Source organism: Prionailurus viverrinus, chromosome A2 (genome assembly GCF_022837055.1).
Source record: "Prionailurus viverrinus isolate Anna chromosome A2, UM_Priviv_1.0, whole genome shotgun sequence".
NCBI classification, from domain to species: domain Eukaryota; kingdom Metazoa; phylum Chordata; class Mammalia; order Carnivora; family Felidae; genus Prionailurus; species Prionailurus viverrinus.
In genome coordinates, this window is record NC_062562.1 from 1,643,413 (window position 1) to 1,657,994 (window position 14,582).

A 14,582-nucleotide genomic window follows, 5' to 3' on the forward strand; every position below is an offset into this window, starting at 1 on the left:
TGTTTGAGGAGCAGCAAGGAGGCCGACGGAGGAGGCGGATGACGGCAGGGAGGTGATGTGGGCAAGGTGTGTGAGGTCTAATAGGACGTGGTGCACAACCAGTGACCCCAACTGTCATCGCGGGAGTAGGGCAGTCCCAGGCAGACCATAAGACCACGCTGCCGCCTGGGGGCCCCCAAAAGCCCAGAGCAGAGCCTCCTGCCCCTCCATGTTAACGAGGTTCTTGCAGCCTTCCTGTCCCAGCCTCCTGGTCCTAACCATCGTGCAAGGTCCCCATCGCACAGGAGGGAAAGCCGCGCACGTCCCCGGGAGGCGGGGAGAGCAGCCCCTGCTGGCTCAGGGAAGGACGAGGCACAGCTGGACTCCGGAGGCCCTAAGTTCAGGGAACGGAAAGCTGACTTGCTCGCCAGGTTTGTAAGACACTGAGAACAGGTCCCACCTAGTCCTGAGGCAGGGGGCTGCCGGGAAGGACCTTAACCCTTTCCCTAGCAACCTGCCGCTGTCTCCATGACAACTAGGGAGGGGCCCGATCTGGCCCGGCAGGTCCGGGATCCCGCAGGGGCGGGGAGTGTCGCCTTCACCGGGAGAGGAGGAACCCGAGCCGCGCCTACTAGCCCTTTAAGGGGCTCCGCCCTGCGAGGCCTCAAAGCGCCCTGATTGGCCCCGAGAGCGGCCGAGCGCAGCCGAACTTGACGCACCCGCCCGCAGCCTTCCCTCTCCACCTCCCACGCGGCCCGGCGGCTACCCCAGCCAATCGCCGACCGGCGCGCCAACCCTCATCTGCATGGTCACACCCCAGGGAAAGACTGCACCCAATCCGACAACTCGAAGAGGCGGCATTAGCATGCCCGAGGCGGGGCGAGCGGCAGGGGCGGGCTCGGGGCGGTTGGTTGGAGCGTCGTAGCAGCGGAGAGGTCCGGGAAAGTTTCTTTGGAGGTGAAAACAGCCGCGGAACTCTGGGCCCTGCGAGGGGGTGGGGGCGCGGGGGTCCTGGGGCTGGGGAGAGGCCCCCCTCGGACTGGAGGAGGGTGGGCCCGGGCCTTCCGGGGGACCATCGCCCAACAAAGGATCCCCGGGGCGCCCGCCCTCGAGGGCCTCCCCGCCCCTGGATCCGGCCCCCCCCCCCACCAAACGCCCCGGGCCCGGCATTCCGGGGGGCTCCCCCGCCGTCGGCGACTCGGGCGCCCCTCACTCATCCACGCGTCTGCCTTCCAGGTGGGGCCGGGAGCGGCCATGTCCCACGGCTCCAAGCAGCCCGGCGCGGCCGCCGCGTGAGTGCGACATCCCCTCCCCCAGCCCACTCGGGGCTGCAGCCCAGCCCCCGCCCGCCCTGTCGGAACCCCTGGACCCCCGTCCCCCAGGCTCTTGACTCCCCCCACACACACCCGGGTCAGGACCTCCCCAGTGGGTCCCCGCCGGCCTCTTCCCCCACCCACCCCTGCCACTCCCCGGCCCAGCCCCTCCCAGGCGTCTCTGCCGCCCCTCTTGTGCTCCTGCCCCGTCCCGCGAATAATGACCCCGTCGGACGCCTGCCCCCAGGACTCAGGCCCCCTCAGTGCCAGCTCCGCGGTCGGGGGCGGAGGTGAGGGTGGGGGTGACCCTGGCGTCCCGTGGCTCCAGGCCGGCGGGCGGCAAGGCTCCGGGACAGCACGGGGGCTTCGTGGTGGCTGTCAAGCAAGAGCGCGGCGAGGGCCCCCGGGCCGGCGAGAAGGGGTCCCACGAAGAGGAGGTGAGAGTCCCTGCACCTTGATGGGGGGGAGGCCCTGGGTCTCGCCCACCGCCTGGAAGCTCCACCCCGGGCTAGATTTGAATTCGCTGTGGCTCCGCCCACAGCCCAGATTTTCCTCCCAGATCTGAGACCCCCCGCCCCGTGCCGCATGCCACGCCCCCAAGGGGATCCTCAGTCACTAGGTCCGGGCCCCGCCCGTCGCCCAATACGGCTCCGCCCACTGCCCTGTGGGAGGCACCTTCCCATCGTCCTATGGGCCTTTGCTCCAGCACAGAAGCCACGCCCAGACCAGAGGCCACACCCACAAGCCCGCCCCATCCCTGGGCCGAACCCCGTTGCAGATGCCACGCGCCCGGCCCCTCCGATCCCTCACCCCCGGCCGGCGCTCCCCGAACCCCCCCCTCCCCGCCTCTCCCAAACCTGGCCCTTCACCAGGCCATACCTCCGGGCCCTCGCTCCTTGGGTAGGCCCCGCCCATCCCTCTAGCCCTGCCCCAGCCCTCCAGGCCCCTCCCAACGGCGCGGTGCGGTTCTGCAGCCGGTGAAGAAGCGCGGGTGGCCCAAGGGCAAGAAGCGAAAGAAGATACTGCCGAATGGGCCCAAGGCACCAGTCACCGGCTACGTGCGCTTCCTGAACGAGCGGCGCGAGCAGATCCGCACCCGCCACCCGGATCTGCCCTTTCCCGAGATCACCAAGATGCTGGGTGCCGAGTGGAGCAAGCTGCAGCCTGCAGAGAAGCAGGTGGGACGGCGGGGGGCTGCGGAGGGGGCTGGCCCAGGACCACTGACCTTCACCCCGACCCGCTGGACACTGCTGAAGCCACCCCCCCCCCACAAAGGACCCTTGCTTTGTTGGGCCCTTGCTTCTGCCTGAGAGTTGACCACCCATGAACTCTCCCCAGCATGCTGAAGCGAGCAGGGGAGGGTGGCAAGAAGAGACGGAAAGTCAATAACTAAGGTGGATATGTCTAAAGAAGCAGGGGTGGGGGCTGGAGTCTTATGCGATACCTTCCGAACTTCAAATCCTGGTAATTAACTGAAAGTTGCAACAACACGGGAACAAAAAGCACCACCGGTTTGCAGCGTCTAAGTGGGATTTCGACAAGCAGAATGGGTGCGGGAGGGCAGTCCAGCCCACGGATGGGAGGCTGCGGTCAGAAGGCAGGGAGTGGCTTATAAAGGCGGGATTCCGGGGAGGAGGACGGAGGTCTCTGAGCAGCAGGCTGAGAAGCCAGGTTTTCCCTGGAAAGGCGGGCGATCGGGAGCTAGGGGCAGGTTGGGCACGGTGAGCTGAGTGATGGAGATGGCGTGTGGCCTTGGAGGCCTGCCTCCCGTGCCCCTGGGCCCGGCCGAGCCTCCTACCGCCCCCCCCCCCCCCCCCCCCAGCGGTACCTGGATGAGGCCGAGCGGGAGAAGCAGCAGTACATGAAGGAGCTGCGCGCCTACCAGCAGTCAGAAGCCTACAAGATGTGCACGGAGAAGCTTCAGGAAAAGAAGATCAAGAAAGGTGCGAGGGGACCCAGCCCCCCAGGCAGCTGGGTCTGGGCTCTGAGTCAGGCGCCCCGGGCAGACCGCCCCGCCCTCCATGGGGCTCTCGTCCCATCAAGACGAGAGACCCCCCTAACCAGACAGCTGTGAGTGAGCAGGGCCGGGCGATGCGGACGTGGGGGTACGCAGACACTGGGGGGCCCAGGCAGGAGCCTGTCCCAGGATGAGTAAGGCTAACGCGGGGAGGGGAGGAGGGTATCCCAGGCAGGGGGAACGGCACTTGCAAAGCAATGGGGGGGGGGGGAGTCCGAAGAGACCTGCCAGGCTGATCCTGCCCTCCTCCCTCCCCAACTAGAAGACTCGGGCTCTGGGCTCATGAATACCCTCTTGAACGGACACAAGGTAAGTGCCCCTCCTCCAAGGACAGTGCCTGGGCAAGAAAGGTCTGGAGGTCTTTAGACCCCTGGGTGAGCCAGAACCAACCGCTCACACTCACCGGAGGAAGCGAGTGTCCCGCCTCCAGGCAGAGGTGGGACAGCCACATCCTGGGAATGTTGTTACCCAGATGGCCAGAGGAATCCCTCCCAAGCTTCAGGGACATCCCAGAGGGGTTTTGGCTGCCCTCTCCCCCCAAATCGTCACCTTGTCCTGTCATCCCAGGGTGGGGACTGTGATGGCTTCTCCACCTTCGACGTCCCCATCTTCACTGAAGAGTTCTTGGACCAAAACAAAGGTGAGCACTGAGCAGGGGTTCTTGGGGAAGGGGGTGTTGGGAGAGTGGGTGGGCCCAGGCGGGAGGTAGCAGGCCCCCGGTGGGGGGGGGGGGGGGCGGAATCTACCTCTCCAGGCCGAGGTGCCTACGTCCCGCAGCCCCCACCCCCGGAGCTGAGGTGTGGGGCTGGAGGCAGAGCAGTGACAGACGGCCTGGCAGGGGGACACAGCTAAGGCAAAGGCCCGGCAGAGGGAAGGGAGGTGGCGCCAGGCTCTGATCCGGCTCCCCCACGCCGCAGCGCGGGAGGCAGAGCTGCGGCGCCTGCGCAAGATGAACGTGGCCTTCGAGGAGCAGAACGCCGTGCTGCAGAGGCACACGCAGAGCATGAGCAGCGCGCGCGAGCGCCTGGAGCAAGAGCTGGCGCTGGAGGAGCGGCGGACGCTGGCGCTGCAGCAGCAGCTCCAGGCCGTGCGCCAGGCGCTCACCGCCAGCTTCGCCTCGCTGCCTGTGCCGGGTGCGGAGGCCCCGCCCCGGCCCCGCCCCCGGCCCCGCCCCCGGCCCCGCCGGGCCGCCCAGCCCACACCCTCTGTCTTCCGAGCTCCGCCCCGCCGGCCCCACCTCCTGGGCCCGCCCCCGCCGGCCCACCTGGCCCACACCGTTTATCTTCCGAATCCCGCCCCGCCGGCCCCACCCCCTGGTCCCACTGGCACCGCCCCCAACTGCTTCGGGCCTGGAGCCCCGCCCCCGCGACCCGCCAACCCCGCCCCCGGCCGTTCAACTCCGGCCCCGAAGGACCCCTCCCCTTCCCGAGCAAAGCACGCGCCCACCGCCCCCCTCCTCTCCGGCCTTCCACGCTCTGGCCTGAGTTGACCTCGGTTACCTCCTCGCCAATTTGTCCCCGCCTCCCCCACCGCGACCTCGCCCCCACCACTTCCCATTTTCTGACCCCTTCCCTCAGCCGACCTGGATCTTTCTGGGTCTAGACGTCTTGATCCCCCACCCGACCCCACTGACGCGCCGCGCCTCTGGCCCCCTCCCCGGGACCCTGCCCTTGCAGACCCCCCTCCCCCCCCATTCTCTGACCTCCGCTTCCGGGGATCCCCGCCTGCGTGGACTGCCGCGCTGGGCTCCCGTGACCTGTGCCTTCTCTCCAGGCACGGGCGAGACGCCCACTCTCGGCACCCTGGACTTCTACATGGCTCGGCTGCACGGCGCCATCGAGCGCGACCCCGCCCAGCACGAGAAGCTAATCGTCCGCATCAAGGAGATCCTGGCCCAGGTCGCCAGGTGTGTGCCGGGGCGAGTCCGGGGGGGCTGTCCGGCCTGGGGCTTGGGGGGCTGCCTGGGGCTAGACGCGCCTTGGCGGGCCCCGTGGAAATGACTGGATCTCACCCTCCACCGTGGTTCCCGGAGTCTGTGGGCGCTGCCGGGTGGGATCCGGCCGTGGGATCTTATTCCGAGGCCACGGCCCACAAGGGAAGCTACCAGGTGGGGCTTGTTCGATGCAGGGGGCCGGTGGTCGGCCCACTGTGGGGCGCTGGTGAGACCGGGTAGCTTATTCACACTGCCGGGTGGGATATGCCCGTCCCTCTTGGCCAATGAGATATACTGGGGGTGGGGGGGGGGAAGGGGGGCCTAGGACTTCCTACAGCCGCGCTGCTCGGCGGGCTTTTCGGGGTGGCTCCCAGCTGCCTGGATTAGGTGGGATCGACCCCAGGCCCCCTTCGTGGCATCTGTTTGGAAGTGCTGAGGGTTGGCGGCTGGCCTGTAGTGACCCCTGGGATGGGAGTCGGGGCTGATAAATGGTGGGGGGCCCCATCACGAGTCCCCCCCTCCTTTCCCGTCACAGCGAGCACCTATGAGGGTATCCGCCACCCCATGGATCCAGAGAAGACCAAGCTCTGGTCACGGCCCCTTCTCCCCACCGTGGAGGAGGATTGGGGGTCCACCTTTTGGGGCCGTGCCCAATCCTGCACCTTGGGGGCTCCAGCCCCCCTCAAATTAAATTTCTAAAGCCTCCCTCTAGCTTTCAACTTCCCCAGCACCCCGAACCCAGAAAACCACCTGCTGTACGAGGCACATCTAGAACCCAGAGCCCCGAGGCCCAGCAAGGCCTGCTCACCTTGCACGTCACACTACAGGGACATGGAGACACCACACACGGGCCGTGTAGCCCAGGACACGTGGGGGGGGGGGGCACGGCAGCTTGCACATCCAATGTGGGGAGGGATGTACCTACTATACCGGGTCTTGAGGACCGAGCCCTGGGACACAGGAGAGAGACAAACCCACAGCTGACACACTGGGACTCCCAGCAGGTGCTCCCCACAAGCGCCCCCACGTGGGTGCGCAGCAGGGACAAACCTATACTCCAGGCGGGGCCCCCTGCCTGTCACCCCCAGATTCCTGCACCCCAGTGCCGGGGAGGCTGGTACCGGCCAGCCCTCCCTCATCCAGCTGAGGGGCCCATGTGGAGGCAGCCTCTGCCTTTGCTCAATCGGGACTTTTTAAATAAAAAGTGGAATTTGAATTCCAGGTTTGTGGATTTTGCGTGTATGTGTGTGTTGGGGGGGCAGAGGTGGGCTAGAAGACGTGGCCCCCAGGACGCCCCCATGCGTGTTCCGGACCTGCCCTCCCCCAGCGCCTGGCAACCCCACCAACCCACTGAACTGTCTGGATTTGCCTGTTCTGGACGTTTCTCACACATGGGGTCACGTGCTCTGCGGCCTTTTGGGTCCGGTTCCCTCCCCGAGCGTCCACAGGGCAGCGGGCCTCCTGTTCGCCGCTGAATAACATCCCGGCGTGTGGACGGAGCCCCCACGGTTGTCCATTCACCCGCTGATGGGCATTTGGGTTGTTTCCGCCCTTCGGCGGTTGTGAATCCTGCCGCGACCGTGTGCCTTCGGGCGTCTGATCGCCTGCCTGCCGTCGCGCGGGGCTTCTCCCCGGGAGTCAAGCTGCTGGCTCACGTGGTGATTCTGTGCCCGACTCACTGAGCGATCGTCTCCGAGACAGCTCGCGTCACGGAATATTGAAGGCATCTCGAAACTTCGGGAGGAGCATTTGACCAAACACCCGTATCGTGGATCGAATCGTGTTCCCTCAAAAACTATGCTGGAGCCCTCACCCCGGGCCCTGAGCATGTGACCTTATTTGGAAATAGGGTCGTTGCAGATATAATTAGTCAGGGTGAGGTCATCCTGGAGCAGGGTGGACCCCTGAGCCAATATGACTGGTGTCCTTATAAGAAGATGAAGATTCGGACACAGACTTGGGAGACAGCCACGTGACCACCGAGGCAGAAATGGGAAAAATACAGCTGCCAAAAAGCGCTGGAAAGGTCCGGCCACCACCAGAAGCTGGGGCACAGGGGAGGGCTCTGCTGAGGTCTGTGGGGGACTGGCGGGGGGCGGGGGGGGGGAGCGTGGTCCTCGCCCATAAACTGATTTCACACTTCGGGCCCCCGGAACCGAGAGAGTACACCCCTGTTAAGCCACCCAGCTCGTGGTGCTTTGTTATGGCGGCCCCGGGAGACCGACGCAACCAGATAATGTCACCTCCCCAGCCCAGGTCCCTGGTCCCACCTCCTCTTGGCCCAGGTACGCCCACCCCGAATTTGCAGTCTGCCAGGCGTTTCTTGCTCTACTGTTAGCCCCTAAGTATGTCTTCCGAAAAGAGTACCGTTTTGGGGAGGGGGGGGTTTCCTCGGTTTTTCAAGGTTTCAGAGTGTGCAATTCTGTGGTTTCTCGTGCGTTTACAGAGTTGTGCAATCAGCATGCACGCTCTAACTCGAAAACATTTCCGTCACCCCCGAGAAACCCTGGGGCGCCTGGGTGGCTCAGTGGGTTGAGTGCCCGACCTCGGCTCGGGTCATGATCTCACTGCTGGTGAGTTTCGGGCCCCGCGTCGGGCTCTGTGCCGACAGCTCCGGGCCTGGAGCCTGCTTCGGGTTCTGTGTCTCCCTCTCTCTCCGCCCCTCCCCTGCTTGCGCTCTGGCTCTCCAAATAAATAAATAAATAAACATTAAAAAAAAAAGAAAGAAAGAAAGAAAGAAAGAAAGAAAGAAAGAAACCCTGTACCCCTCAGCAGTCACCACCCCCCTCCCACCTCCCGCAGCCCCTGGCAGAAACGAGTCCACTTTTTGCCTGTGGATTTGTCTGTTGTGGTCATTTCACGGAAATGGAATCACACACCATGCGGCCTTTTGTGCCTGGTTCTCTCACTGAGTGTTGTGAGGTTGTTGTTGTTTTTAATTTTTTAAAAATGTTTTATTCTTTTAATTATTTTTTTAACGTTTATTTTCGAGAGCGAGAGAGACAGACAGAACGTGAGCGGGGGAGGGGCGGAGAGCGAGGGAGACAGAATCCAGAACGGGCTCCAGGCTCCGAGCCGTCAGCACAGAGCCCCGCAGGGGGCTCGAACCTGGGAACCGTGAGATCATGACCTGAGCCGAAGCCGGGGGCCCCTCTTTCCTCCTTTTCCACCTGTAACCTGGAGGTCCCTTCATTTCCTCGCCAAAGACTGCTTGAAGGCCCGCTGCGGGCCAGGCACTGGGCACCCGGGATACGGCTGGGAAAAGAGAGGTCAGAGCAGCCGGCCTCCCGTAGCTGACGCTCCAGTTGTGGGGACGGCCACCTGGTGTGTCAGCTGGTGCTCGGCACCAGGGGGAAGAATCTGGGGAAAGAGATTGCGAGGTGGAAGGAGGAGGCAATATTTGATCAAGTGGCAGAGGAAGGTGAGGGGGGAACCAGTGGGTGACTGAGAGATGGCATTCCAGGCAGTAGGAACAGCGTGTGCAAAGGCCCTGGGGTAGGACCGGGCCTGGCCCATTGGAGGAAAGGCAGGGGGCCCCCTTTTGGCGGGTGCATTGTGAGGAGGGGGAGACCGGGAGGAGGGGAGGGCAGGAAGGAGTTGGGGCCGGTCCTGCGGGGCCTTGTGGGCCTCTGGAAGGACTTGGGCTTCTACCCCAAGGGAGGATGGGGCCCTGGGGGGCGGTGGCTGAGGTTATCCAAGGGTTTGTCTTCCCCCACCTTGCAGGAAGAATTAAATGAGTGCGCCTGGCAGAGACTGGGCGCTCGGCATGCTCCCTGGTGATCCGGGTCCCCCACCCCCACCCCCACCCCGGGAGAGCACAGCTGGCCCTGCCAGGGCCCGGACACCTGGGGCCGCCCCCACCCCGCACCCCGCGGTGTCGCCTTCCCGGGGCGGCTCGGATTCCCGGATCCCCTTACCCCAGCGGCTCGGCTGTCGGGCCCCGGGCCGGGGGAGGGGGAGGCTGCAGGAAGCGGCGGATCCGGCGGCGGCTGTGGCCGGGGTGGCCGAGCTCCGGCCATGGAGAGCGCAGCGGCCCCCGAGGCCCGGGGCGCCGAGGCCCCGCGCCCGCCCGCGCCCCCGCCGTCGCCCGCCGAGCCCCCAGCCGCGCCCCGCGCCCGCCCGCGCCTGGTTTTCCGCACGCAGCTGGCGCACGGCAGCCCCACGGGCAGGATCGAGGGCTTCACCAACGTCCGCGAGCTCTACGCCAAGATCGCCGAGGCCTTCGGGATCGCGCCCACCGAGGTGAGGACGCCGCGGCCCCGGAGCCAGCGCCCCACCCGTCTGGCGGGGGGGGGGGGGAGGGGGGGGGTCCGGACCCTCGGCCTGGGGGCCCCGGCTCGCCTCCTCCCCCGATGGAGGGGAGCCGATCGCCGGGTCTCAGAGACGCATCTCCCAGATCCTGGGGTGCCCATACTCTAGGGACCCTCTTCCGTTAAAAGCCCTGCGCAAACACAATAAGCATGTTTTAGGGTGAGCGGCTCCTTTAGATTGTCCGGGAGCCCACGCCGCCGAACCAGCCCGCAGCGACCCCAGCCCTCGGGTAAGCGCCTCTGTGGTCCCCGGGCGCGCGGCTGGGGACCGGGGTTCCAGGCAGCCGCTTTCCAGGAGGCCGCGGGGTTCAGGGGCCGGGCTGCAGGGCGGTGCGGCTCGTAGCCCCCAGGGGGCGCCGGCCGATTCAGAATCGCCTGAAAAAGTTGGTCTGGGGTGTCGGGGCACCGACGGGGTATAACTGAACGTTTAGGGGTGAAGGAGGGCTCTCTTCCTGCGCAGGGCCTCCCTATCACCCCGTTCTGAGGATCCCACGCCCTGCCCTTTCCCGTGGAGCGGGATCCTGGCGGCTGGGTGCTCAGACCAGTGGCGAGCCTCTTCGTGCCTCGGTTTCCCTCTCCTGAGCGCATCCCCCTGGTTGTCCTGCGCAGACAGAGGGCGAGGAGCACTGTCGTTAACTCTGGGCTTCCCCTCCCCTCGGGACAGATCCTATTCTGCACCCTAAACAGCCACAAAGTAGACATGCAGAAACTCCTGGGCGGCCAGATAGGGCTGGAGGACTTCATCTTTGCCCACGTGCGCGGCGAGACCAAGGAAGTGGAGGTCACTAAGACCGAAGACGCCCTGGGGTTGACCATCACGGACAATGGGGCCGGCTACGCCTTCATTAAGGTGCCCACGCAGGGCGGGCGGCTTCCCGGGTGCTCCGGGACCTGGGATGAGCCACCGGCCCCCTCTGGTCTAACTGGGCTCTAGGGAGCTGGGGGCGGGGGTGTCGGAGGCTGGGGCGGCCCCGTGAGTGACTCTGGGTCCCTGCAGAGGATCAAGGAGGGCAGCATCATCAACCGGATCCAGGCCGTGTGCGTGGGCGACAGCATCGAGGCCATCAACGACCACTCCATCGTCGGCTGCCGCCACTACGAGGTGGCCAAGATGCTCCGCGAGCTGCCCAAGTCACAGCCCTTCACCCTGCGCCTGGTGCAGCCCAAGAGAGCCTTCGGTGAGGGCCCCCTGGGGTCCCCGGGGGCAGGTGGGGTGGCGCTGAGGAGCTCTTCCAGAAGTGGGTTGCCTGGAGGCCCAGTACACTGGAGGATGGGGGGGGGGGTGGGGAATGGGACAGAATGGAAGGTTCTAGAAGCCTCTGGTGACATGACGGGGAGCTTCCGGCACTGTGTCGGGCACAGGTAGGCAGTTTCTAGATCGTTACAGCCAGCCGAGGGGTGGAGGTGTGTGTGGGTGTGGGTGGGAACACCGGGATAGGATGAGAGTTTCTCAACCTCAGCGCCGTGACATTTGGGCCCGATCATTCTCTGCGGTGGGGGCCGTCCTGTGCGCTGTACGATGTTGAGCAGCACCCCCGGCTTCGACCCAGCGGCTGCCAATGGCAACATCAATGTCACCTGGGGGCGGGGGAACCACCCGCCCCTACCACCAGGTTAAAAACCTCTGTTCTAGAATGTAGACCATCTTGTTTAGGATGGTCTGTTGAGGACTTTCTCAAGGAAGGAGCCGGCATGTCAATATCCATCCTGGCGCCCATCTTATTTCCTCATGGAGTCCCCTCCCCCCCCCCACTTTTTTTTAATGTTTATTTTAGTTTTGAGAGAAAGAGCATGGGGGGGAGGGGCAGAGAGAGAGAGAGAGAGAGAGGGAGAGAGGATCCCAAGCAGGCTCCGCACTGTCAGCACAGAGCCCACGAATTGCAAGATCGTGACCTGAGCCAAGACGGAAGATGCCAAGTTGGATGCTAGGGCCCCCCCGCCCCCCCCGGGAGGCTCAGTCGGTTAAGCTTCTGACTCATGATTTTGGATCAGGTCATAATGTCGCCGCGGTTTCATGAGTTCGGGCCCTGTGTTGTGCTCTGTGCCAGGACTCTCTCTCTCTCTAAGTAAATACATAAACTTAGAAAAAAAAGTCAGACAACGCTTAGCTAACGGAGCCACCCAGGCGCCCCTAGAGAGACTTTTTAAAAAGAGGAGAGGGGCGCCTGGGTGGCTCAGTCGGTTGGGCATCTGACTTCGGCTCAGGTCATGATCTCGCGGTCCGTGAGTTTGAGCCCCGCGTCGGGCTCCGTGCTGACAGCTCAGAGCCCGGAGCCTGTTTCAGATTCTGTGTCTCCCTCTCTCTGACCCTCCCCCGTTCATGCTGTCTCTCCCTGTCTCAAAAATAAATAAACGTTAAAAAAAATTAAAAAAAAAAAAGAGGAGAGATGGGGCGTCTGGCTGGCTCGGTCGGTGGAGGGGACGACTCTCCATCTTGGGGTCACGAGTTTGAGCCCCGGGCCGGGCAGAGAGATTTCTTTAAAAAAAAAAAACAACATAAAAAAAAAATAAAGAGAAGGGAGATTTGGGGGAAGAAAGGATTCTCAAGCAGGGTCTCTGAAGATTCACCCATGGACGTAAAGGAGGGCTTTGAAGGATAGAAGGTTCTAGAAAGGCTCAGCGGGTAGCTTCCGAGGGATCCGCGGACGGGGATCCCGCAGAACAGATGCCCCTCCCCCACCGTGTCCCCCGCAGATATGATTGGCCAGCGGAGCAGAAGCAGCAAATGCCCCGCGGACGCAAAAGTGACCAGCGGGAGGGAGACCCTGCGACTGCGTTCCGGGGGGGCCGCCACAGTGGAGGAAGTGGTGAGTGAAGGGGACAGGAGTCTCCAGGGGCTCTTTCTTGCAGCAAGCAGTCCGGGGACTCAGTGCTCCCTCGGGTAAGGCCCTCCCCTGCGTCCAGCCTGGTCCCCCCCACCCCCACCTCCTGCAGGATGCCCCCTGGTCGTGTGGCAGGACAATAGTGGTGACACGGAGCGCCGACTCCTGCCAAGCCCCGCTCCCCTGTCACCTGAGGGGCAGGAGCCCGTGGAGGGGCTGGGCTGGAGGGACCCCAGGCTTCTGACCCTCTGCGGTGCTCCTCTGTCCGCCCCCCCCGCCCCGCCCCCCAGCCCACCGAGTTTGAGGAGGAGGCGTCCCGGAGGGTCGACGACCTGCTGGAGAGCTACATGGGCATTCGGGACCCTGAGCTGGGTAAGGGGCCAGGGTAAGCCGGGTGGACCCTGGGGGGAGGACAGCCCACAGGGAGGAGGCAGGGGCCCCAGGGAGCACCCTCACCCACCTCCCCTCCTCTCTGGCCCGCAGCGTCCACCATGGTGGACACAGCCAAGAAGACGCCGAGCGTCCAGGAGTTTGCGCACCGTTTAGATTCCGTCTTGGGCGAGTTTGCCTTCCCGGACGAGTTTGTGGTGGAGGTGTGGGCCGCCATCGGCGAGGCCAGGGAGGCCTGCGGCTAGTCTGCCCCGGGGCTGAGCGCAGCCCCAGCCCAGAGCCCAGCCCCCTGCCGCGGCCCTCCCCGCCGGTTCCCGAAGACCAGCCCTGCGCCAGAGCCCAGGCCAGCTCGGAGACTGGGCTCCTCTCTAGAACCCAATCCACCTCTGAGACCCTACCCAGCTCCAAAACCCAGTCCCCCTCCAGGGCCCAGGCCAGCTCGGAGACCGAGTTCACCTCTAGAACCCCTGCCAGTCCCGAGAGCAAGCCCAGCCCTGAGCTCAAGCCTTGCTCTAGAACCAAGCTCCGTGCGGAGACCCAACCCAGCTCCAAAACCCAGCCCTCTTCTAGAACCCAAGACGGCTCTGACGCGAAGCCCAGCCCTGAAATCAAGTCAAGTTCTGGAGCCCAGCTACGTTTCAGGACACAGCCGAGCCCCGAGATCAACCCCGGTTCTGGAAGCCAGCCCGGATCTCTGACCAAGCCCTGCCGTAAAACTCAACCGGACTCTGGAGCTCAAGACAACCCCGTGACCCGGCCGTACCCGGACACCCCGTCCAGTTCAGGAACTCTCATTAGTTCTGGAGCCCGGGCCAGACTCAAGAAACAGCCCAGCCGCAGTGGCCACACCGGCCCAGGATTGGAAGAGGGCGCCCAAACCCAAGTCTGCTCACGAACCCAGACGCAAGCTGAACTTCGGTCCAGACCCAGACCCCAGCCCTGCCCTAAAACCCAAGTGCCCTCAAGTACCCACTCCCAACCCGGGGCCCGGTCCAGTTCCGGTGATGATTCCAGCTCAGAGACGGAGCCCAGTTCTATGCCCCAACCTAGTGCTACAAACAGGCCCGTCTCCAGAATTCACACAAGCTCTGGAACCACAGCCCTCCCTGAGCCAAGGCCTGCCTCCCGAGCCCAGCTTGACGCCGAGCCCCGCTCTCACGGCAGAACGCAGACCAGCTCTAGAATACCGTCGGACTCCGGGACCCAGACCGACCTCAAAGCCTGGGCAGTTTCCAGAGCTCAGTCCTGCTCAGGCACTCCAGCCAGCTCTGGAGCTCAGCTCCGTTCTGGAGCACAGAGTGCGTCTGAGATCCCGTCTGGCTCCCCAGGGCAGCCTGTGGCTGAGGCCCCCCTAAGTTCCAGAATCCAGCTAAACCCTGGCACCCTATCTAGCCCTGGGACCCGGACCAACGCAGCAACAGACTTAAAGTCCACAAATCTGTCTGGCGCCGAGAGCAGACTCAGTTGCAGGACGCAGACTTGTCCCAGAGCTCCGTCGACCTCTGGGACTCAGCTCGTCTCAGAAACCCTGCCGAGTTCTAGATGCCAGCTCCAAGCCACAGCCCAAGGCAGCTCTGGTATTGAGCTGAACTCTGGGAAGCAGACGAGCTCTGGAACTCAGCTCATCGCTAGAGCCCAGCCCAGCTCTGGAACCCAGCCCAGTTCCAGGATTCAGTTCAGCCCTGAGACCCAGCCCAACTCTGAAACCCAGAGCAGTTCAAGAACCCAGCCTATTCCTGGAACCCAACCAAGCTCCAGAAGCCTGATCAGTTCTAGAACCCAGCCCAGCTCTGACACCCAGCTCACTTCAGACACCCA

General features: G+C 64.3%; 2 protein-coding genes across 3 annotated transcripts; both read left to right on the forward strand.

Annotated features, from left to right (window-relative positions):
- Positions 1-860: 860 nt before the first annotated feature.
- HMG20B (high mobility group 20B) lies at positions 861-6,458 on the forward strand. 2 transcript variants are annotated; one of them, XM_047850848.1, is made up of 10 exons: positions 861-936; positions 1,216-1,271; positions 1,621-1,729; positions 2,267-2,470; positions 3,115-3,235; positions 3,572-3,618; positions 3,877-3,949; positions 4,227-4,442; positions 5,083-5,215; positions 5,778-6,458. In XM_047850848.1, the coding sequence occupies exons 2-10, from the start codon at positions 1,234-1,236 to the stop codon at positions 5,788-5,790; spliced, it is 954 nt and encodes a 317-aa protein (XP_047706804.1). In that variant the 5' UTR covers positions 861-936; positions 1,216-1,233; the 3' UTR covers positions 5,791-6,458. The 2 variants fall into 2 exon arrangements, with proteins under 2 accessions (XP_047706804.1, XP_047706805.1); XM_047850849.1 differs by having other exon boundaries at positions 918-936; positions 3,575-3,618.
- A 2,801-nt stretch (positions 6,459-9,259) lies between these two features.
- On the forward strand, positions 9,260-13,015 carry GIPC3 (GIPC PDZ domain containing family member 3). Its single transcript, XM_047848966.1, has 6 exons — positions 9,260-9,484; positions 10,217-10,402; positions 10,550-10,730; positions 12,247-12,359; positions 12,665-12,746; positions 12,858-13,015. Exons 1-6 carry the CDS (start codon positions 9,260-9,262, stop codon positions 13,007-13,009), a joined length of 939 nt encoding a protein of 312 aa, XP_047704922.1. The 3' UTR covers positions 13,010-13,015.
- Positions 13,016-14,582: the final 1,567 nt, after the last annotated feature.

Coding starts and splice junctions, on each gene's coding strand:
- HMG20B (XM_047850848.1), top strand. CDS start 1,234: ATGTCCCACGGCTCCAAGCAGCCCGGCGCGGCCGCCGC. Junction 2,471..3,114: donor TGCAGCCTGCAGAGAAGCAG/GTGGGACGGCGG, acceptor CCCCCCCCCCAG/CGGTACCTGGATGAGGCCGA. Junction 3,950..4,226: donor GTTCTTGGACCAAAACAAAG/GTGAGCACTGAG, acceptor CCCACGCCGCAG/CGCGGGAGGCAGAGCTGCGG.
- GIPC3 (XM_047848966.1), top strand. CDS start 9,260: ATGGAGAGCGCAGCGGCCCCCGAGGCCCGGGGCGCCGAGGCCCCGCGC. Junction 9,485..10,216: donor TCGGGATCGCGCCCACCGAG/GTGAGGACGCCG, acceptor CCCTCGGGACAG/ATCCTATTCTGCACCCTAAA. Junction 12,360..12,664: donor CCGCCACAGTGGAGGAAGTG/GTGAGTGAAGGG, acceptor CCCGCCCCCCAG/CCCACCGAGTTTGAGGAGGA.